This window comes from Hemitrygon akajei, chromosome 7, assembly GCF_048418815.1.
Source record: "Hemitrygon akajei chromosome 7, sHemAka1.3, whole genome shotgun sequence".
Lineage (NCBI taxonomy): Eukaryota > Metazoa > Chordata > Chondrichthyes > Myliobatiformes > Dasyatidae > Hemitrygon > Hemitrygon akajei.
In genome coordinates this window covers 136,801,825-136,826,191 of record NC_133130.1, presented here as the reverse complement: position 1 = coordinate 136,826,191, position 24,367 = coordinate 136,801,825, and the positions used below count along the sequence as shown (strand labels likewise).

Sequence of the window (24,367 nt, the reverse complement as noted above, 5' to 3'; positions counted from 1 at the left end):
TTGGAGTGACGGCGTATGAGAGGCGACTTGATGGAGGTGTATATGGTTATGAGAGGCACAGGCCAGCGTCTTTTCCCAGGGCACTGCAATGGCCAATATCAGAGCACATCCAGTTAAGGTGAGTCAAGGAAATTTTAGATTTGAAAGATCGTTTTTTTACTCAGAGTGGTAGATGCCTGGAACACAATACTGGGGTTGGTGGAAGAGAATAATGTCGGTCAGGGTTGATCATGGATATTGAGTCCTAGCTGTCTAGCTATGCAGGCCTGGGCGGTATGATATGGAGAGCAAGCTGTCGCCCACAGAGCAACCTCCCTCTCCCCAGGCAATTGATGAACCTAAAGGAACGGCAGAATCCAATACAGTTAGTACCAGCAGCATCGCGTGAGTTGTCAGTCATCATTGAACTCAATGTAGGACTGCCTTAGGGACTCCAGCTCCGGATTCTTCCCTCAGGATTTATTCCTGAAGCCTTCCCCTGAGTGGGTATAGATGCAAGAGAGTGGAGGTTTGAGATCAGATTTTTCCTTCTCCTAGATGAGCTGCCAACCATGGCTGATGAGCCCCTGGATGTAAGAGGGTCATGAACTGTGTAGGAGGGAAGGGTTAGATTGATGGTGGAGTAGATTTATATTGGTAAGCACTGGATGTTCTAAGTTCTAAATGTGGAAGAACTGCCAGACATAAGTGCCCTGATGCCAAACAATTACACAGACAGAACTGAGGAGGGGTTGGTAACCGGCCTTTCAATGTTGATCTTTGTACAGGTAAGTACTTACTCACATGCACAAGCCCCGAATGTTGGGCACAAATGGTCGAATCACATAGAGATTATTGACCTCATCAGCGTATGTGGACGAATTGCTACCTGGTATGTTTAGGATGATTGGGTATTGGGCACCTGTTGGATTTTCTCAGCATCACATTGAGTACCAAGGCAAACACACAATGAAGCTTTGCATGTGACCTCCAAGAAACAACTAAAATAAATAGCAATCAGCTAAACTCTGCCTTGCATAATCATCACAATCTAAACTAAAGTGTGAATTTTTCAGTATGTAATGGTAAAACCCATTGTGCTGGATGTAATTTTCATCCACATAGTCTGGATTTGGATATACCACAGGAAATTTCAATATATGAAATAATCGTCACGATTTGGCCATTTGACTAAGCCTGAAGTGACTGGATATGAAACTTGATTACTGGCTTGTTTCAATGCAGCCATTCCTCTTTCTCCAGATGCAACACGAGTGAATCTGCAGATGCTGGAAATAAATAAAAACACAAAATGCTGGCAGAACTCAGCAGGCCGGACAGCATCTATGGGAGGAGGTAGTGACGACATTTTGGGCTGAAACCCTTCATCAGGAGTGAAGTGCCTCCTCCCATAGATGCTTCCTGGCCTGCTGAGTTCTGCCAGCATTTTTTGTTTCTCTTTCTCCAGATGTCACTTTGAGGGCAAGAAGCAGATGAACAATCCATTTGGGGATAATACTGGCAACAAGCAATTCAGTCTATGTTCTGCCTTGTGGAACATATCCAATCAGTTTTAAAAGGCAGGTGACAAGAACGTAAAACACAAAAAATAATAACTGGTAAATTGCAGAATCTCTCGAACCATTTCAGCAGACAAACTAAAGCATACACTTATCACTCTTCCATTCAAACTTCAGTTGTTAAAGGTGAGATTTAAGCAATTGAACTATGAATTAAAATGTGTACAATTAGGTGGTTAAATATAAACCAGCAGATAGTTATTTTACTTTAACTAGTAACTTAAAAAAGTAATGACTGATGATGAGCGGAGGGAGCAATATTACGTTTTAAATGACTTATTGCACATTTTTCACCATTGTAAATTCACAATAACAGAATGATATGGCCATGTTTAATGTATGAATCTTTTACATGAAAAATTAAATGAATATAAATCCTCCTTCAGACCAGGCATAATGGTAATTCCTCAAAAATAAATGTGTAACAGTGAAGCATTTGGTCAACATACTTGGAATTCCAGATACGAGTTTCAGTGGTCGTAGTACTCGCACAGCCCTCAAGGTTCGCAGATCAAAATCCGTCCCAACAGTGGCTAAAATTCTGTACAAAATAACAATCACAGTATTAACTTCCTTGTAAAAAGTCCGGCTTCAGTTACACCAACAAATGTGTCCAAATTAGTTAAAGTTGGGTGCAGATTCTTATTCCCCCCCCACACACAGTATTTGTAAAGCAACACACACAAAATGCTGGAGAAACTCAGGAGGCTAGTCAGCTTCTATGGAGAAACGTACAGTCGACATTTCCGGCCGAGACCTTTCGGCAGAACTGTCCTTCCGAAGGGTCTCGGCCTGAAACATCGACTGTACTTTTTTCCATAGATGCCGCCTGGCCTGCTGAGTTCCTCCAGCTTTTTGTGTGTGTTGCTCGGATTTCCAGCACCTGCATGTAACCCAGGTTAATTAATCCCACAGATGTAATGTTAGAAAGCTCCACCTGCGGAAGTTTACCGCATTTTTTTTAAAAAAAGGAGAATTTGAAAAAAGCACTGTGCGAGGGCAGGGCGTGGCTGACACAGGACGGACATGGAGAGAAACGCAGCAACGATTAGAAGCTGAAGACATGAACTGTTAAGAGTGGAATTAGTAGTGAGTATCTTTACCTTGAAAATCTCAGGGTTAAACCCCTGGAGGAGAGACAATAGCGATAAAAGATTTATTGAAGCTAATAACTCATCAGTTAATAACTCATCAGGAGTGATTGATAAGTTTGTGGCCTAAGGTAGAGGGAGATGAGTTATTAACTTCAAGCTTTCTGCATAATCACTCAAAGAATTGAACTGCACATGCATGTAATGAGAGCTGTATAACTCATCTTCTACCTTAGGCCACAAACTTATCAATCACCCTGCTGTGGACACTTTCTGGAGGTCCAAGATCCGTATGCTCTATGGCCGCTGGACTAAGTGTGTAAATGTAGCAGGGGACTATGTTGAAAAATAAATGCGCTAGGTTTTCTAAAATTGACTCCTTCTACCTTAGGCCATGAACTTATCAATCACCCCTCATATTTCATTCCAATGAACCAAGAAACAAGAGGGTGAGCCACCCAAGATGAAGAACCGGCACGGAACGAAATAATGATGCAGAGGATTTAATACAGTTGAATGTATACGTTTATTTTTTTTTGAAGAATCCGAATTTGATTTTCTGCAAGAACGGATTATTTTTGCAAAGACGTTGATAGGTTACTCAAAGAAATTTACTTTGTTTAAGAGTTGTGATGTTGGAGAATTGTCATGAAAGGAGTTAAACTGTGTATATATAATTTTTGAATTTGAATTTAAACTTGTAGATATACTGCCTAGAACTGAAACTGAAGTCAACTACAATACTTGAGAATAGGAATTATATTTGGTTTTCTAACTAACTAGGGATAAGTAAAATGGAAAGTTTAGTCTGTAAACTTTTAAACAGAGAATAACACTAGATCTAATTAGTTAGAGAAATTGGAGTAACAAAGATTATTCTAATGAATATCACTGATTCTAACTAAGCAGGAATTTGGCTGTTGTTGCTATCTGGGATTTGGAACTTAAGCAGAATGTTTGAATTTTGATTTGTTCTTGCTCATGTAAACATTTTGCACATATTGCTTTTTCTAATAAACAAAACTTTACTTCCAAAAGTGTGTGGTTTCTATTCACTGCCTCCTTCCGATACCTAGAACCTTCTGATGGCTTGCTCGTACCTGGTGTAATTTGGTTTTCTCAAAAGAGTGGGGACTAGTCATGCACGATAAGACCCGTGCTACACAGGTGTTACATGCAGATTTTCTCTTCTTCAGTATTTGTAATGAACGGCCCTCATAAACTGCGCCCTGATCTTCGGTGAATTGTGAGCTTGTTGCTTACACTGACAGGCATCGTTTTGTGCAATGAGATATACCTGACACTTTCACTACAAGGGTTTCGATAGGACACAGAGAGGGAGAGGGGGAATGTAGCACAGAAGCCGCCTTGTACCGGGCAGGGGCACCATTCGTAAAGGTTGACTTGCAGGCAAAGGAGTTCTGTTTCTTTGCGGGCATTCCTCACTAACCTGGCAAGTCTATGTGAGGTCACTGCTGGCCAAACTAGTATAAAGTCAGCTGGTCATACTGAGTGTTCTGCCTCTGAAGGTGCTATTCATTCATGCAGTCGTTTTGTACAAACATCACTTCCTGTTCATGAGCTTTTTTTGCATCATTTCCTGCAGGGGTGAAACCCCGCCGGTTTCCTTGGCTGCGTAGGTCGAGGGGAAAACATCTCCAGTCCCGCCAAACTCGTGAGACAGACAACTCTCCCGCCCTAAACCCCGGTTTGTGTGGATGCTGGGTAATTTGCTGCCCTGTTACAAATTAAAGCCACGAAATAACAGGCAGTACACTGCATACGATTAACAGAATTATATTTATGAATCTTAACTAAAGAGTCAGTGAAGGAAAAAAAACGAAAAGAAAAGGGCCCATTTTAATGTGCACACATTGGAGTTCATCTTGAACTTCTCTGTCATTCATGCACTGGGACCTCGGTCAGCGTGAAAGCACGCACCACCTTCCGAACGTCGCTCGCAATCCATCTCGAACAAACCTGTCTCTCACCAGGGTGTACCTTATAATCAGTTCTCCCCTGTGTCTTCTCTCTTCATCTTCCACCAAACAAAGCCCCAAGACCAACCTTATTGTCCCTCACCAAGGAAACCTCCCCCCCCCCCCCCAATTGGATGTCACACATTCCACATCATCCCTCATCTTCAACAATAACCCAAACAGGCTGAAAGCAGAACAGACTGCCCTTACAGAGCTACCAAATGAAATACCTACAGCATAACAGTGAGGATGTGAACTAGGGCGTTACACGGGTTAATTTAGATTTTGACTTGAAGCAAACATATCCATTTCCATCCACTCTTCATTTGCCCTCAAAACAGCAATATCTGTGAGTCTTAAGCTTTCTTAATATTGGTAATATTTAGTAGATGTACTTTGAAAGAAGTACTATGTTTATCATTCATCGCTAATAACCTGTCATGCCACAAGTTCACTCCAGTCTACTGCATACCTATAGGATGTTGCATGTGTGTATTACCTTGTTTTATGCTGGCTGTGAGAATAGTCAACAATAGTACATTCAGGCGCGTGACGATTCTGTATTGAATCTAACACATGTCTTACTTAATTTTCTGCAGTTTTACAAAGTTTTCTCATTAAAAACCCTGAAGAAAGTTTCCAGCTTGGGTGTTTTTAGAGGTGTTTAACTTCCTGGCTAGCTTTGTATCACAACGCACCACAAGGGCAGTAGACTGAGGATGGACCAGCTCTGTGATACATACGCTCCATGAAATGGCTGCAGTTTACTCCATATTTCAAATATTTTCCCAATGATTTCACCTGTACAGTAAGTAAAACAGGTTTACTGGAGACGACTTTGTGCTCCTCGTGAAGATAATCTCTGTCCTTTCCATTATTTAGGTGGGTTCAGATCCACATTCTAGGGACAACTTCTAACAACTTCACAAATCCAAACATTCCTACATTCCTAGATTCCATTCAACTTGCAGCACAGATTAAAGTTTGCAGTTCTCATCTTCTATATTCCATTGATTGATAACGTCAGTGACCAACGTTACCATGGGGAACATTCTCCAGATGGTCCGCAGACTGTTTCTTTCACTTATTTTATGTCTTCTTTTTCTTTTAAATGTGACTCTGGTACTGTTGGAGCCTGTGATCTACAGTTTAATGGCATGTCTTCGGGCTGATTGAGTGATCTGGTGCTTTGCTGTCTCTGAGAAGGTCTGGGAGGGGAGCAGCCTCGAGGCCAAGAAGCTTAGAGACCAGGTGTGAGCCCATGATCGACTCCTTTTCTCGCCAATCTTGTCGATCAAAGCATCGAGGAAGATTGAGACATCGAGGCAAGCGAGTGTTCAGCGCCTTCTTCCAGCTTCTCACTCACTGCTGCCAGAAGATGGATCTGTATGTGATGGTCTCTCTTTCTCTCTCACCCACTGATCCCCAGGGAAGGTCCCTGCGCCCTCTCCCTCAGTGCTGTCGGAGGATGGTACCGAAGTTCTGGGTCTGTGGTTTGTGGGTTGGACTAATGAACACTGAGCTGACCTGAGCTGGACTCTTTCGATTTTTTGTTTTACTTTCAGTGTTTTCGCTCTTGTTGCCATTTGCACAATTTGGTGGATTTTTTTTCCACGTGGTGGTTTGGTGTTCTTGTTCCCATTGGAGTAATTTGTTTTTTGTGGCAGGGGAGTGATGTTTTTCTTTGGACGGGTTCCATGGTTTTCTTTGTTTTGTGACTGTCTGTGGAGAAGACAATTAAACAGGGTGGTGTACTGCATATATGTACTTTGATAAAAGTGTAATTTGAATCCTTTGATCTTTGATCTGCCTGTTGCTAGACATGATTTGCAAAGATATAGGGCAGGACAGGTGCACAGTTAGCAACACTGCTGCCTCTGAGCTCCAGTGTCCCAGGTTCAATCCTCACCTCCGGCGCTGTGTAGAGTCTGCACATTTCACCACCTTCCCAAAACCCCCACCCCAGTGCTCCAGTTTCCCTCCACACTTCAAGCTGTAGGTTAATTGGCAGGTGCAAATAGCCAACAACTCTTTTTTTTTTGTAAATTGTATGTTTACAACAAAGGTGTAAGTATGCAGATGGATGGTGGTGGAATCTGGGGAGAATGAAATTGGATTGGACCAATGGGTATTTGGTGATCAGCGTAGATTCAGTGGGTAAAGCAGCCAGTTTCTGTGCAATTGACTCCATGTCTTCTATAATATTTGGATCTACACTAAAATATCTGATTTTCAATCAGTTCATACCGATAATTCAATTACCATAACCTTTACATAAGATAGATGAAATGTGTACAAAAGACTCAAATTAGAACAATCTATCCGCCAAAGGCACCACTCTGGTTTAAAGGATGAATATCTCACTTGCCTATAAAATATCTCACAATATATACACAATATCTCACTTGTGTATTTTTATCAAGTAAGGGATCAATATCTCACTTGTGCATTGTGTTACTGGGAAATTGTAAAACACAGAGCTATCCTCCAATTAGAGTAACGCTGTTTGTCCAAATGAAAAGATCTAGGTTTTGCACGATGCTCTGCAAATCCCAGATGAGCTGCCAGTGACCGACAGTTCCAATGGGAATAGCCGGCACTCGACTCTTCAGAGGCGTGACCCATCCTTGAGTGTCTCCCCTGCGGCTGACCGATGCTGATGGACCTGTCACTGCGCTTGGCTCCGTCAGCAATATCTGACAAAGGATCCGAATCCCAATTCATTTTAATGGAGATTCGCAAATTGGAGATTAGGAGTAAGAATGAGAAGTCTTCTTAAAATTAACTTTACTATGTTTTGATGTTATTCCAACACAGATGAGCATTCAGCCTGTCAGGTCAATCAAGTTCATTCCAGTTTAATTATCATTCAAACATACTGTACATGAATATAGCCAAATGAAGCAGTTTTCCTCTGTGGCTAAGGTGTAAAGCACACACAAAATGCTGGAGGAGCTCAGCAGGCCAGGCTGCATCTATGGCAAAGAGTACAGTCGAAGGGTTTCAGCCGGAAATATCAACTGTACTATTTTCCATAGTTGCTGCCTGGCCTGCTGAGTTCCTCCAGCGTTTTGTGTGTGTTACTCGGATTTCCAGCATCTGCAGATTTTTTCTTGTTTGTGTAAAGCACATTACCAACAGCATACTGCACAGTGCACATAATACAAATAGCACATCTGACACATGTGGATATGATTTCAGAAAAAACACACAGTCACAAAGCAAAAAAAAACAAAAAAATATGTAGCCCAGTTTTGGGAGTGACATGACCATAGAATTGATGGCAAGTTGTCCTGGACCAGAATGCTCTTCCACTGAGTGAACATCACAGGGCAGCACTGAGCAAACACTGGAGGGCAGCACCCACAGGAGTGGCTAGGCCCCAAGCCAATTAAGGATTCCAGCCTGCCCCATAAAGGCATTGCCACACCTCCTCAGCGTCTCCTCCCCTGGTCAGCTGCCATGGGTAAACCCTCAGCTCGGGCCTAGTCCTCGACACAACAGTGACAATGCAGCTCCCCCACTGTCAGTCTCACCTATGAACCAGTGTACCAGACTTAGAGTATTCTACGGTACCAATGTCCAAGAAATCATCACTCACTCCTCTTTTTGGACCACACACCAGCCAAAGGTGCACGACAAGTTCAGGCGATGGCACAATAACAGTACGCAATAAGTCCAGCTTCATCACTATTGAGCAACTTGCTGATGGGACATTCCTGCAGTAATTGAAGCTTTTAGTATCCAGCAGTGACTTGCGATCATAAAAAAGACATACAAGCTTGTTCATCACCTACCCCTGATTAAGTCAAAGCATCCAATTCACTCACACATGTCCATTTAAATCCCTTTGATTCTTCTGCCAATTACTGACTCTCGCAGCTAAAAGCTCCCTTTGAAATCTAGCTAGCAAACAGAGCATCCGGGGAGAACATGCAAACTCCACACAGACAGCATCAAAGGTCAAGATTGAGCCAGATTCCTCAGATGACAGGACTAATGGCTACACCACTGTGCCAATTATTACTTCTTAGTGTTTTAGGTAAGTATATTATTTTAAATTTAATGTGTCTTTTCAATTAATAAAACTATTTTAGCTTCTATCTGTAACCTCTTTATTAAAGCCTGAAAGTTTTTGAAGAAGCACTGTACCCACGGCAGTCTGGACTCCTGTCCAATGGCGCTCAGGTGATCTGGAGAGGGCAGGGCTCCGTGAAATGCTAGCAATGGCATCCGTTATGCTAGACAGCAGTGTTTTTCGCAAACCTCTTACTTACTCAGAAATTTTTGTGGTTATGGTAGACCACTTGAAGCTGAAGCCAAATATAATTTCAGGCTACTTGTATCACGTAGGAATTTAGAGAAACGAGAAATCAACTTTTATTGACTAGAATGCACCTAATTGCATAACGATGCTGTCTCTTTGCAATAGTTCAACTAAGCTAAAAATGTTTTGTTGATGATTTCCATTTGTACTCTGTGTCTGAAGCTTCTTGCTTCAGGTTGCAATGCTCCTCAGACAGGATGACGAGGTCAATACTCCCCAATGCCATTAGGCTTTACAATTCAACCGCCAGGACTTAAGAACTTTTTAAAAGCTATTATTAATGCTTTTTGAGATAGTGATTTAGATGCATATCATATTTTTTACTGAGTTAAGTATTGTATGTAATTAGTTTTGCTACAACAAGTGTATGGGACATTGGAAAAAAAGTTGAATTTCCCCATGGGGATGAATAAAGTATCTATCTATCTATCTATCTAAATGTCCAACGATAATCAGCCAGTATTGATGGATTCCAGTTGCCCTGATACTGTTTCTCCATGACCGCAATGTCCTGGTGAAACCTTTCACTGTGCTCATCACCGACAGCACCAAGATTTGCAGGGAAAAAGTATAAATGTAATTGCAGAAAATGAATCTTTAGTGACATGTTACATTTCATGGTTTTGTATGCTTGAAGCATGTTATTAACCAGCTGCATGTAATTTGGTGCTCTGTAGTTGTCAAGAAGGTTTTCAACAGCATCCTTGAATGCCTTCCATACAATTTTCTCCAGTCCAACCAGAAGTTCTTCAAAACCGCCTGCCTTCGATGACCTGTTTGATTTCTGGGCCGACAAAAAAATGTCTTCCTTAATTTTGGCATCAGTTATTCTGGGAAACATCTGCCTCAAATATCAAAATCCTTCACAGAAATTTTTGTCCCTGGTGACAGCAGATTCCATCCTTACAGTCCTGAACCCAGTAAATCTGCTGTTGCCTTTGACAAACCCAAGTCTCTGGCCAGGTTATTTAAGTCGGATTGAGTTCTCAGGTGAGGCTCACCCAGCATAAAGGGTTCAAATCTATATCAGTATCAGGGTCATTTTCCATTCCTGGCATCTTCGTCTGCCTCCTCTAGACTCCACGTGTCTGGTGGCTTCGGTACATGGAAGACTATTGTCATGTAGCACAGGTCTCACAGCTGAAGGGAGATTAGGATTTCTTGATTTTAACAGAGAAACCAGACACACTGGTCAGATCGAAGTAGCATTCTGTCATATGATCTTTCTGCACGCGCCATATCATCGAGGCACCAAACGATATTGATTTATGAGTACCTCTGTACCTCTAAGATTGACAACACATATTGTGGACAAATGTGAGGAGCCCAGATGTTGTCTTGGTCACCAAAGTAGAGCGCATAGGCTTTCTTGATAAGAGGAGTCATGCTCTGTCTTTGAGATTTAAGCGTATACTCGACACAAATATAACAGAAAGTATCGTGGCTGTTGCAACATTGGTGAGACATTTTGTTATCACAAGTACTCCTGAAAATACAATTACATTATTGTAAACAGTACACACAATATACTATGCGCAATAATGTGATCACAAACCAATCTACATGTAAACGCAATGCATAGAACAGTGTGTACATGATGCTATTTAGGCTACATCCACACTACGCCGGATATATCCGTAACCGAAGCTTTTTCTCTTCGTTATTACCCTCCGTCCACACTAAAACGGCGTTTTCGTCCCCCAAAACCGGAGCTTTTCAGAAACGCTTTTCAGGATGGGTATTTTTGAAAATGCTGCTCAGGCAGATCAGTGTGGACAGGGTAACTGGAGAAATCTGAAAACGCTGTCAGACGGCAGCGTGCCATTTCATTGTTTTCTTGAACACAACCTAACAATTTCAGAACAGACAGCAACGAGACTGAAGCCAGAAGAGTTAGAAATGTACTCACCAAATACTTTGACCCATAACTTACTGAATAAATAAGTATACTGTACTCACTTTGCCCTGTTTTCTGTCCTTGCTCGTATGAAGGTGGTTTACCTATTTATGCAAGTACTTCTCTGACAATAGATGTGTAACAGCCTAATGTAACATTGTATAGAAATACAAGATAATACTGATGCAGATATGTTTTACACATTTAACAAGGTGCTTTATTAATGCAACAGAGATAGTCAGTTTTTCAATGTTCGTCGGCAGCCGGCTCATACAGTCCATGAACTCCCAGTCCATTGCCTCCATATTTGTTTTTTTTACTTTTAAATCTTCCTGCATGAGAGCCAACAGCTGCCCGTCATTTAAGTTTTTCTAGTCTGTAACTGAACAAACACGCACCGTCTTTCACAGCAAGATTCAACACTAAACATGTCGCTTGTTTTTGGTAGATGTGTCCTGCGCATGCGCAGTAGGAGGAGATTCGACAAAATCTCCATTTCAATGTGGATAGAGATATTTTTAAAAACGCATAGTGTGGACGCCTATCGTTTTTTTACGTGAAACCAGCGTTTCCAAAATTATCCGGTCTAGTGTGGATGTAACCTTAGCCTTTCTAAAACCTGTCCTGCTATGCAATATCTGCCCTGCCAAAGCATGCCCAGGAATGCCTGGACAAGATAGAAAACTTTTCAGCTTATGTTGTGGGCAATATTTTAATGGCTTGAATTATGAATTGAAATAACAAATATAGGCGATTTGAAAACACATGAGGACAGCAAGTCCAACAGCTTTCAAAGATCGAGACACAAGAGACTAAAGGTGCTGGAATCTAGAGCAACAAACAAAAAAGCTGGAGGAGACCAGTAGGTGGGTAGCAGGAGGAAACGAGGCAGTCAAGGATTCAGTTCAAGATTCATAGTCAGGACTGGAAAGAGATGAGACAGTCAGTATAGACAAGAGGAAGGGGTGAAGCAAGAACTGGTAGGTGATAGGGAGATCCAGGTGAGGAGGTTAATAGGCAGGCGAGGGAGGGGAGAGGCCACAAGCTGGGAGGCAATAGATGGAATTGATGAAGGGTTGAAGATGGTAGAATCTGATAGGAGAGGAGGATGGACATAGAAAAAGGGAGGGAGAAGGATGGCCCTCCCTTTTGTGAATTGTCCTTCAACAATCACCTCAGTCCTCTGATTCTGGCCTCTTGTAGGTTCTGATTCTTATCACAGCACCAGTGGCTCTGGTATCAGCTTCCTTGATCTGAAGCCCTTAAATTCTTTCCTTAAAACTCTCCCCTTTTTAAGGTGCTCTGTCCCAAATGGCTCTGTGTCAAATCTTGAGGATGACACTTCGGTAAAGTGCCAGGGCCTTCTTTACAATGAAAAAGGCACTATGTAAATACTACTGACTGCTCAGCTTTAAATAGGAGTATATGCAGAGTTGCATTTATATAGCACCTTTCATGTCCACAGAGCATATCAAAGTACTTCTGAGTTAGTGTCGTTGCTGTACCATAGGAGGTGTGGCAGATAAATTGTACAAAGCAAGGACCAATGTTAAAACCAACATCACTAAACACAGATTAACTGTGTGCTTTGCCAACACAGTATCAACCATACTTTGATGTTGACTCACTGGCTGTCAAGACCTTTGAGATGATCCTTCAAGAAGGGAAGGACCATTCTTTACAGCCTCAAACAAAACTCTACAACTTGGAAGGTGGCTTTTTGGGTGATAACCCACCTAGAACAAGTAGCAAGTGGGTCAAGTGAACAAACACACCACCTGTCACTGGACTGGTAACAGGCCGTTCTGTTTTTTTCCATACAGACACTACTAGCCTGGCTGGGCAAAGGCAAAATACCTCAGTGAAATCCATCCCTGGTCAGAGGTTGGATCTCAGTCTTCGAACTCCGTTTTCACTGTGGTCAGTGAAAATTTGATCTGCAAGATTTGCAAGTGGCTTCACCCCACAACTGGGACAACGCTGTGTGACTCCTGCACGGGATCGAGAAGAATTGCTGCATCATCCTCTTGCCCCCGTGGTAATGAAACACCGAGTTTCACCCGGGATCACATTCAGTAGCATTCACGCCTGTCAAGTACTGAACCAGTCAACAGTGTGCTTACAACAGTTTCTGTTTCCTAGACCTTTGCAGGAGAAACAGACGATGCTAAATAAAAGAAAACATGTTTTATTTTAAATGGAGAAGTGCCAGCTAAACCAAAACAAGGCTTATGACAAACTGGAGCCTAGAACATAGAAGAGTAAAGCACTGCACGGGCTCTTCAGCCCAAAATGCTGAGCCAACCTATATAAATCTACTCCACAATCAATTCCTCCTGCACAGCACATAACCTCTCCATTCTCATTTCATCCATGTGCTCATTTAATAGACTCGTAAATGTCCCTTTTGTATCAGTCTGTACCAACACCCCTGGCAGCACGTTCCAAGAACCCACCACTCCCTGTGTAAAAACCTACCTCTGATATTTCCCCTAAACCTTCCTCCACCTGTTTCCGTTTCCATTAAGCTGGGCTTCACAATGACATCCATAACCTTCTTTACAGGATCAAAATGCTTTCAGTATCAGGTCATTAATGTGATTACATTGTTTTTTACCTGTAATCAACTTTTAAAAGTTATGTGCGATGTGGTGTTCCTGCCTCCAGTTCCAACAGTACAGGAGAACTGACTATTAATTGGGTGCCAAATATTACTGAGCGCTCACTGTCTTTAAGGGAGTGCTGGAAAGCCACCTTATCAACTGCTTCTATCTGTTTTTTTTAAGGGAGCTTCTTAACTAGGTCCCCTCCTCTTCCTATTCCCCAGCACGATGCACATTTAACCCCTTCAGAATTATTACTAGATGTTCTCCATCACCCTTCTGGGAGATTTCCACGTCTTGTCTCTGCTTCTTTTGCAGGCAAAGGAGACAAGTAGATTGTCGAGAATTCTTCGCCGCACTATTGTACAGTGCCTGTTAAATGTAGCTCTACTTCATGCATTAACTGGCGAGTAAAGGGATTCAGCCAGGATTGATTCGTGGGTCTCCTGAGTGAAGGGGGATTACTCTTCGTTCTCTTGCAAAGCTTACACCTCAAAAGAAATGAGTAAAATTAATTGGTGCTGAGTGCAAAATCTCTTCTACCTTCTGCCTTCTAAAAGCAATCAGGAAACACAATACTTAAGAACAATTGAGACCTCCAACCACTAACCACATTTGTACAGAGAATATTGAGAGAAAGGATACAGTATCATCTCCTTGACCCGTCGGCTGCTCCTACCCAGATACAAATCCTCTTACACTTGAATCCTGAAACAAGGCTTGTAAATAAAATATTAACCCCATCATATCCCCGTGTTCCTGATGCTGAAGATCTATTCCCCCTCTTTCACACACATGCACATTCTCCCCAGTCGGGTTGGCTGATCTTATCGCACTCGACAGCAGCACACGATGTGGCAGCTGTCTCTCTGGTTTATGTCACAGGAACCAAAGCCCAGATGTGACTGGTGCACTTACTGCTGCCCACTCAGGATGAATTACTAGGTAAATATATTAAACTTTTGAATCAAGTTAAGCCATCAAAGCTGACAGCATCACCAGCACTAATGGAAACCCAGATAGCAGAAACTTTTAACTTCTCTGTTACAGAGGAATCGGTTGGTACATTTTGAAACTGACCATGCTTTCAAAATATTTCATGTTTATTAGAATAATTGTGACTGAAATTGCTAGGATAGGATGTTCAGGAATTGGGCTGAGTATTACCAATGAGCGTATTGAAAAGAGGTTGGGAGCACAAAAAAAAACAGGAAAAAGCCGGAAGCAGTCCACAGATCAAATAGCAGTGACAGTGAGGAGGGCAGAAATTCAATATTGATCACGAATGTTGGCTAGAAGGTTGAATGAAAATGTAAACTGGTTTAGGAAATGAGACCCATCCGCCTGTCTGGGTGGGGGATGCTGATGCATGTGGTCCAGTTCACTGTGCAGAATTTGTCCTTGGTCAAGGGGACCAAAGGCATGTGCATTCTCACCCCACACATTTTGTTCCTATTGGAAGTAATAACAGAAGAGGAATTCCAGTTCCCTGCCCAGTGCCCTCCCCTTGTTGAACGCAGCAGAAAGAAGAATTGCTTTGAAGCCCCTAGCAGTGTCGAAATCACCTGGAGGGAAACAAGAAATCTATTTGCTTTGTGATTCAATTTTTTCTTCATCTCATACACAGCATCACATTTCATAAAGTTGGTGTGATTACTGATGCAGTTGACTACTTTGCATTACTGATTCTGCATCAATAACTGCACCAGCAGCTCCAATCGTTTTTGCATAACAAGGTTTATACCCAAATCACATATCCACCATGTTGTTATATAAATTGCTATTTTTGCCTTTTGGAATATTAAAAAAAACATCTGGATCTCCTGGGTTGCATGCTTGAGATTGCTCTTGAAATAAAGGCCGGGAAACGTGTTGCCTTGAAACGGTCCATGTAGGATATCAGTGGCCTTGGTCACTCTATGAAAGGTACACAGTGAGCAAAGGTCAACCTGTTTTTTACCTAGAGGGATTAAATGGTGCATAATGAGTCACAATGAAAGAAAGACTTCAATGAATGAAGGGCTTCGCTTCCATATGAGCTCAATGCCTTCTATGCTCGCTTTGATCATCAAAACATGGAGAAACCATCATGGACTCCCACAGCCCCTGATGATCCAGTGAATTCAGTGTCTGAGACCAACGTGAGAGCATCTTTCAAGAGGGTGAACCCATGGAAAGCAACTGGCCCAGATAAGGTACCTAGCCAGGTACTAGAGACCTGTACTAATCAACTGGCTGGAGTGTTCACTGAGATCTTTAACGTCTCGCTTCAGCAGTCTGAAGTACCCACCTGCTTCAAGCAGTCTTCACTTATACCGGCGCCTAAGAAGAAAGTGGTTACCCGCCTGAATGATTATCATCCAGTAGCACTTACATCCACTGTGATGAAGAGCTTTGAGAGGCTGGCGATGAAACATATCAACTTCTGCCTGAGAAGCAACTTGGATCCACTCCTACTGGCGCATCAGGTGCCACCTCATTGGCTCCTTACTCAACCCTGGAACGTTTGTCATCTTTATCGATTGCTGGATCAGCATTCAATACTATGATCTCCTCAAAACTGATCAATAAGCTTCAAGACCCTGGCCTCAATATCTCCTTGTGCAATTGGATCCTCGTTTTCCTCCCTTGCAGACCCCAGTCAGTTTGGATTGGCAAGAGCATCTCCTCCATGATCTCCATCAAAAGGTGCACCACAAGGCTGTGTGCTTAGCCCCCTGCTCTACTCACTTTACACGTTTGACTGTATGGCTAAGCACAGCTCCAATACCATATTCAAGTTGGCTGGTGACACCACTGTAGTAGGCAGAACCAAAGGTGGTGACGAATGAGCATATAGGAGCGAGATTCTAAATCTGGCTGAGTGACGCCACTGGTACCACAATAACAACCTCTTATTCTCAGCAAGACCAAGGAGCTGATTATTGACTACAGGAGCGGGATACCAGAGGTCCATGAGCTGATCCTCATCAGTGAATCAGAGGTAGAGAGGGTCAGCAACTTTAAATTCCTCAGTGTATGATTTCAGAAGACCTGTCATGGGCCCAGCATGTAAGTGCAATTATGAAGAAAGCACAGCAGTGCCTCTACTACTAGGAGTTTGTGAAGACTCAGCATGACATCTAAAACTTTGACAAACTTCTATAGCTGTGTGGTGGAGAGTATATTGATTGTCTGGCTGCTTCACAGCCGTGAATGGAAACACCAATGCCCTTGAATGGAAAATCCTACAAAAAGTAGCCGATAAAGGCCTCCCCACCACTGAGCACATCTACAAGGAGCATTGTCACAGGAAAACACCAGCCATCATCAGGGACCCCCACCACACAGGTCATACTCTCTTTTTACATCGCCCATCAGTAAGAACGTACAGGAGCCTCAGGACTCACACCAGCAGGGTCAGGAACAGTCATTACCACTCAACCATCAGGTTCTTGAACCAAAAGGGATAACCACCCAACTTCACGTGCCTCATCACTGAAATGTTCTCAGAACTATGGACGCACTTTCAGGAACTCTTCATCTCATGTTCTCAATATTTATTGCTTATTTATGTATTACTATTATTTCTTTCCTTTGTGTGTGCACAGTTTGTTATGTTCTGCACACTGGTTGAACGACAAATTAGTGTGGTCTTTCATTGATTCTATTATGGTTATTATTCTATTATAGACGTATTGAGTATGTCTGCAAGGAATGAATCTCAGAGTTGTATATGGTGACATATATGTACTTAGATAATAAATTTTCTTTGAACTTTGAAGACTTGCATTTATATTTTATACTCTTCTGGCAAGATCCGAGCACTTTACAGACAATACAGAAAATCTGCAGTGTAACAACTGCTGGAATATAGAACACAATTTCCAGTGATTGCACAGCAGGCTTGCATAATATACAGGGACAACAACCAGAAAAAACAGCTGACTGCCATTTTATCATTTTGTGATTCCAGCATTCCCTTCAGCATTGTTATTATATTTTAATTCACACCCAGGTGCTCTTTTAAACTTTCACCTATTCAACCATTACCCAATGATAGTAACTGAGGAATAACGGCTAGGATATTGTGGCAAACCCATCTCTGACTTGGGGAGAATTCATCCATCTTAGTCACCCCATCCAACACAAATCTCTTTGATCTATCTCTGCAAATCAAAACTCTTAAGTTTTATCACTTTCTAAATTCCGATGAAGGGGCACCAATCTGAGATCATTTCCCAGATGCTGCCTGACCTGATGAGTATTTACATACTTTCTGCTTCTGTTTCATTGAAGACAACTCCCCTGCTCTATTTTAAAAACTACATCAGGAAATTTTATCTACTTGAGAAAGTAGATTGATGTATCCAAACATCAGAACTGCCTCTGTTTCACGCTGCATTGTTAGTTTAGTCCCAAGGCCATGGAATGGCTCTTCTGATTCAGAGGTGAGATTACACCCAACTGAATCGGAGCTGATCCTTCATACCAGACGTTTCTCAAACTGGAACTCAAGAACGAGTGGAGATCTTACAGAATCATGTAACATTATGAAAAGGATTCATAAGATAGAGGCAGGAAGGTTGTTTCCACTGGTAGGTGAGACTAGAAGTAGGGGACATAGCCTCAAGATTCGGGGGGAAGTAGATTTAGGATGGAGATGAGGAAGAACTGCTTTTTCCAGAGAGTAGTGAATCTGTGGATTTCTCTGCCAATGAAGCAGTGGAGGCTACCTCAGTAAATATATTTAAGACAAGGTTGGAGAGATTTTGGCATAGTAGGGGAATTAAAGGCAATGGGGGAAAGGCAGGTAGATGGAGATAAGTCCATGGTCACATCAGCCGTGATTTTATTGGATGGCGGAACAGGCTCGACGGGCCAGATGTTCTTACGTTCTTATGCCTGCATCACAACCTGGTACAGATGCTTCAATGCTCAGCATCACAAGAGGATGCAGATGGTTGTAGACTCAGCCGGCTCCATCGTTGATACAATCCTCCTTACCAACAAGGACATTTTCAAGACGTGGTGCTTTGGAAAGGTGGCATCCATCATTCAGAACACTCTCCATCAGGGATATGCCTTCTCCTCGGGGATCAGTGAGGAGGCACTCAACCCTGCAGGAACAGCTTCTGCCCCACTAACATCAGATTTCAGAATGGTCCATGAATCCACGAACACTACCTCATAAACCATTTTTTGCACTATATATTTGTTTTGAATTTATTATAATTTTACGCCTTTGCACTGTACTGCTACAGCAAAAACAACAAGTTTCACACCATATGTCAAGCATTGACAGAACATCGACAGACTCGCGTGTCTTAGTGACAAATCATCCCTCTTAGTCCCTGGACAATGAAAGGCAGAAATTAAACTAAAAAAGAGAAACATTTGCAAATATATCATGAGAATATTGGCTGTTGTTTTTCAAGAAACTCACTTCGAGAGTATAAAGGTACAGCAGTGTAAAATATGTTGGTGTCTGTAGTGGTGGCTTGTCTCCTGTAAAATCAAGTGTGTGGCAGCTTTAAAATAAACTCCCTTCCCAGCAACATTGGTGGTTAAAGCCATCGATCAATACAGTACAGATGCAAGCCCTTCAGCCCAACAAGTCCATGTCGACCAAGTTGTCTACCCAGCTAGTCACAATTTCTTGCCTTCGGCTCATACCCATCTAAGCCCCACCCCTCCATTTTCACTTATTTATTGAGGTACAGCACGGAGAAGGGCCGTCCAGCCTTTGAGTCATGTCACTTCAGTAACCCTGATTAACCCTAACCTAATCACGGGACAACACAGTGACCAATTAACCTACCGGATACGTCTTTGGACTGTGGGAGGAAACAGACAGACAGACAGACAGACATACTTTATTGATCCCGAGGGAAATTGGGTTTCGTTACGGTCACACCAACCAAGAAGAGTGTAGAGATATAGCAATATAAAACCATAAATAATTAAATAATAATAAGCAAATTATGCCTTGGAAATTAGTCCAGGACCAGCCTATTGGCTCAGGGTGTCTGACATTCCGAGGGAGGAGTTGTAAAGTTTGAGGGCCACAGGCAGGAATGACTTCCTATGACGTTCAGTGTTGCATCTCGCGGAATGAGTCTCTGGCTGAATGTACTCCTGTGCCTAACCAGTACATTATGGAGTGGATGGGAGACATTGTCCAAGATGGCATGCAACTTGGACAGCATCCTCTTATTAGACACCACCGTCAGAGAGTCCAGTTCCACCCCCACAACATCACTGGCCTTACAAATGAGTTTGTTGATTCTGTTGGTGTCTGCTACCTTCAGCCTGCTGCCCCAGCACACAACAGCAAATGTGATAGCACTGGCCACCACAGACTCGTAGAACATCCTCAGCACCCGGGAAAAAGCTACGCATTCCACAGGGAGAGCGCCATTACAGAACAGTGCCGGAATTGAACTCCGAACTCCGAGCCGTAATAGCGTCAAGCTAATCACCTCGCTACCGTGGTGACCGAAGCCATGTACCTGGCCATTACTGTGTGTGGCCATTACTGCCGGTTTTCCCTCTTTCGCAATGAAATGAAACAAGGCCGCATTTGTTGATATTCTGTCCGGAGAAGCGAACTTCTTGGTGACCCGTTTATACATAAATACAGCTCACCTCCCTCAGTCACCTGCTTCACTTTCACCAAAAGACAAACAAGAACATAAATCAGATTATCCAGGTAAGAATGGAGAACGGTTTAAAGTGATAAATTCAGGAAAATACCACTGCGCATGGGGAAACGATTATCAGTGCTTTGGCAATGTATGAAACTACTAACTGAACAACCCAAACCCGGCAGCCCCTATTATCTCATCCCCTCTATCTACCACTGAACTTTGCTTTTCTGAGAAGGTAAATACAATGGGGATTTGCTGCTACACCTTAGCTAATGTAACATTAAGATGACTGGGTCAAATGTCATACTGGCAGCCAATCACAATGTAAAGGCGGGGCTAAAGGTTTGATTTCATTATCCCTCTTGAATCAGTTCTATTTGAGATATTGCTTTATTTTATGCAATGTGCTTCCAACAGCTAATCGGGCAAATTCTATAAATGATTTGACAGAATTTTAAATTAATCAATCAGGTACCAAACCAAAAAAATATATTTAAAGGGTGTGTTGAGTGCTCTGTTTTGGAACTACAAAAACATAAAAACTAATCGAAAAGAAAACAAGAGAGCCAGGAGAAAAGTCGTGTACTTCATGTTTACTTGAAGTGAGGCACACACGTATCGTGTGATAGCGTTATGACACTTATTTTTACATATAACCGGAATGAATTATTTAAATGTTAACTTAATGAATCAATATATTTACAATATTACTCAAATACTACTGAAACATTAAATGTACAACATTCCTCCCTGCTTAGCTATAAACTCCAAGTCAATATATATAACACTTCTTAACTGCTTGATAGACATAGTCTTGATAGATCATGGATTTGCACCTTGGAAAGTTTCCAGGGCGCAAGCCTGGGCAAGGTTTCCTTTTTTATGGAGACCGGCCCAAGCGTCAAGTCTCCCCTCTCCACGCCACCTATGTTGTCCAAGGGAAGGGCATTAGGACCCATACAGCTTGGCACCGGTGTCGTCGCAGAGCAACGTGTGGTTAAGAGCCTTGCTCAAGGACACACATGCAGCCTCAGCCAAGGCTTGAACTAGCGACCTTCAGATAACTAGACGACCGCTTAACCACTTGGCCACGTGCCAACATTCATTTTCTCTCTCTCTCTCTCTCTCTCTCTCTCTCTCTATATATATATATATATATATATATATATAGCTCATTTCTAATCCACTTTGATTTCTAATCTGCTCTTTGATCTATGATTATTATCACCTGGGTATTCGCTGTTTGTGAAACTGTGAATTTGTCCATTTTGCGCCTTTTTTAAAAACTCAGTCCTGTCTTTCCTTTCAAAGAACATGTGCTGCACTGGGTTTTCTTTTAACTCAAACGACCCACTGTGCTTCAATAGGTCGGTGGCTATCTTGGGTTTATTTTAAAAATACCTCCTCACCACTGTTACTCCAAAATATAAAAAAAATCGAGTTGAAAGGAAAACAAGAGAGTCGGGAGATAAGTCATGTGATTCATGTGAGGCACACACGTATCACGTGGTAATGTCATGACAATTCACATATTTTTGCATATAACCCATAATGAATTATATAAATGAACAAAAATGCTTAATCAAACAATATATTTACAATACCACTCAACTACTACTGAAATATTAGGTACACACCAGTGAGCATACTCCTGGTTATAGGTGGCATGTAGTGAATTCAATGGTTGGCTCGATGAACCAATTTTCTCATCTCTGCATGACCATGTTACTTGTACCCAGCAGGTATACAAGAGCATCTAACTGTTAACACTACAAGAGACTCGTAAAACTCACTGAACAGCAGGAGCTTGGAAACCCAGGTTGTAAGTGCTGATTGCTCATTTCAAGGGGCCACCTCCAGAGTTTACACCAGTTTCAGTACCACGTTTGCTGTCAAGCAGTGGAATATCAGAAACAGAATGTGATTTATCATCACTGACATATGTCATGATATTTGTGCTTTTGTGGCTCATAAAGTGTGAGACATAAAGAAATTACTCTAAGTTACAATATGAAACAAACAAATTGAGCAAAAGAGGAATAGCAAGGTAATGCTTCTGACTTATGAACCATTCAGAAATCTGATGACATGGAGAGGAAGCAGTTACTAAAATGTCATGTGGGTCTTCAGGCTCCTGGGCCTCCTCCCCAATGGAAGAGGCATGTCCCAGATGGAGGGGGTCCTTAAATGATGGATCTTCAGCACAATTAAACTCCTTTTATGAAGAGTAATGCACAGGAAAACAGAATTAAACTCTAAATATTGGGCTTTACAATTCAAATTTTATGTATCACACACCTTAATACTGACAGTAACATTGCCAACCTTTGCATGAGATGGTATAACATGAGTAAAAAATAACTCAGATGGTAAGTTTTCAAAAGCAAAAATTTGCTTGGGCAGAGGATTATTTCATTGGTAGCACTCACTATCATAAATCAAAAAGAGCCCTGAAAGTTGAGACAGAATCGCTCTCTGCCTCATTTCTACTTCCCAGATGCATTTGGTTACAAATAGTATGCCCCTGTCAGTCAGCGGAAGATTTCTGACACGATGGAATGGAATATCTAAGTGGCACTGCTCTGCTTGAGATGATGCAGCCCTTTCGAGATTTCAATCTGTCGTCATGCATTCCAGCCTCCTCCTCAGGCAAGAGAATGCCAAGACACTTGCCAGCTCCAGCACCGAGGGGATTCGAAAAACCCTGCCAAGAGAAACCATTGCAAGCCAGTGAGAAAGAAAAGGCACGGAGAATTTGTAATGGTGGGGGCACACCGCTGTCCACACCTTACAAAACAGAATCGTGTCTGCTCCACGTGACAGATTCCTGGGCAAAGCTGAGAGACAGAAGCACAGTTCGTTGTCAGCAAGCTGCTTTTGTTTTGTGTTGTTGCTTTAATGAGCTCTGTCAGTTGTATGCATCAAACTTCAACCCCCCCACCCCCAACTGAGTGGCATCATGGGAACTGCAAGAAGCTTCTGCCTTTATCGCAAAAGGTGGTTCCGCTCACGATGCAGGGCAGGAAGGACACCATCCAACCCAATGAATCTATGCTGACTCTGAGAGCAAACTCATCAGTGCCATTTATTGCATGTCCTTCACACGCCATATCAACTCACCCTGATTCACTTGTCACCCACCTACTACCGGGGTAATCTGAAGTGACTCAACAGCACACAGAGTCATACAGCATAGAAACAGGCCTGTCGGCCCAACTGGTCCATGCTAACAAGATACTCCATCCAAGCTAGTCCCATTTGTCCGCGTTTGACCCATAACCTTCTAAACCTTTCCAGTCCACGTACCTGTCGAGCTATCTTTTAAAAGCTGTTAATACACCTGCTTCAACCACGTTCTCTGGCAGCTCAGTTAACATACATACCATTGCGTGACAGAACTTACCCTCAAGTTCCCATTTAATCTTTCCCCCTTACCTTTAACACATGCCCTCTAGTTCTTGATTCCCAAGCCCTGTCACACACAGCTCTGAGACACCAGGCAAGGTCATTTGATTCCAAACAATTGGTTCATTGATCATTCCCACTCTCTCCCCTCTCCCGTCCCCTTTTTCCAAACACAATTCCCCTCTCCCTGCCCCCGTCCCACTCTCAGTCCACAGTAGAGACCCAAGTGTAATATATGTACAGTGTAATATATGATTCCTGGGATGGCAGGACTTTCATATGAAGAAAGACTGGATCAACTAGGCTTATACTCACTGGAATTTAGAAGATTGAGGGGGGATCTTATTGAAGCGTATAAAATTCTAAAGGGATTGGACAGGCTAGATGCAGGAAGATTGTTTCCGATGTTGGGGAAGTCCAGAACGAGGGGTCACAGCTTAAGGATAAAGGGGAAGCCTTTTAGGACCGAGATGAGGAAAACTTCTTCACACAGAGAGTGGTGAATCTGTGGAATTCTCTGCCACAGGAAACAGTTGAGGCTGGTTCATTGGCTATATTTAACAGGAAGTTAGATATGGCCCTTGTGGCTAAAGGGATCAGGGGGTATGGAGAGAAAGCAGGTTCAGGGTTCTGAGTTGGATGATCAGCCATGATCATTACTGAATGGTGGTGCAGGCTCAAAGGGCCGAATGGCCTACTCCTGCACCTATTTTCTATGTTTCTATATCAGAATCAGCTTTATCATCGCTCACATATTGTATGCCATGAAATTTGTTTTCTTTTTTCATCAGCAGTACAGTGTAATATATAAAATTACTACAGTGTTGTGCAAAAGTGTTAGACATCCTAGATATATATACGTGTGCCTAAGATTTTT

The 24,367-nt window shown here is 42.4% G+C and overlaps 1 protein-coding gene across 1 annotated transcript in view; it reads right to left on the bottom strand.

Moving 5' to 3' along the window:
- cacna1ba (calcium channel, voltage-dependent, N type, alpha 1B subunit, a) overlaps positions 1-24,367 on the bottom strand; it is an 846,233-nt gene that overhangs the window by 519,836 nt on the left and 302,030 nt on the right. The window contains exon 4 of the mRNA XM_073052070.1: positions 2,009-2,100. Within this exon, the coding sequence (XP_072908171.1) occupies positions 2,009-2,100 (92 nt within the window). The remainder of the gene's footprint in view (positions 1-2,008; positions 2,101-24,367) is intronic.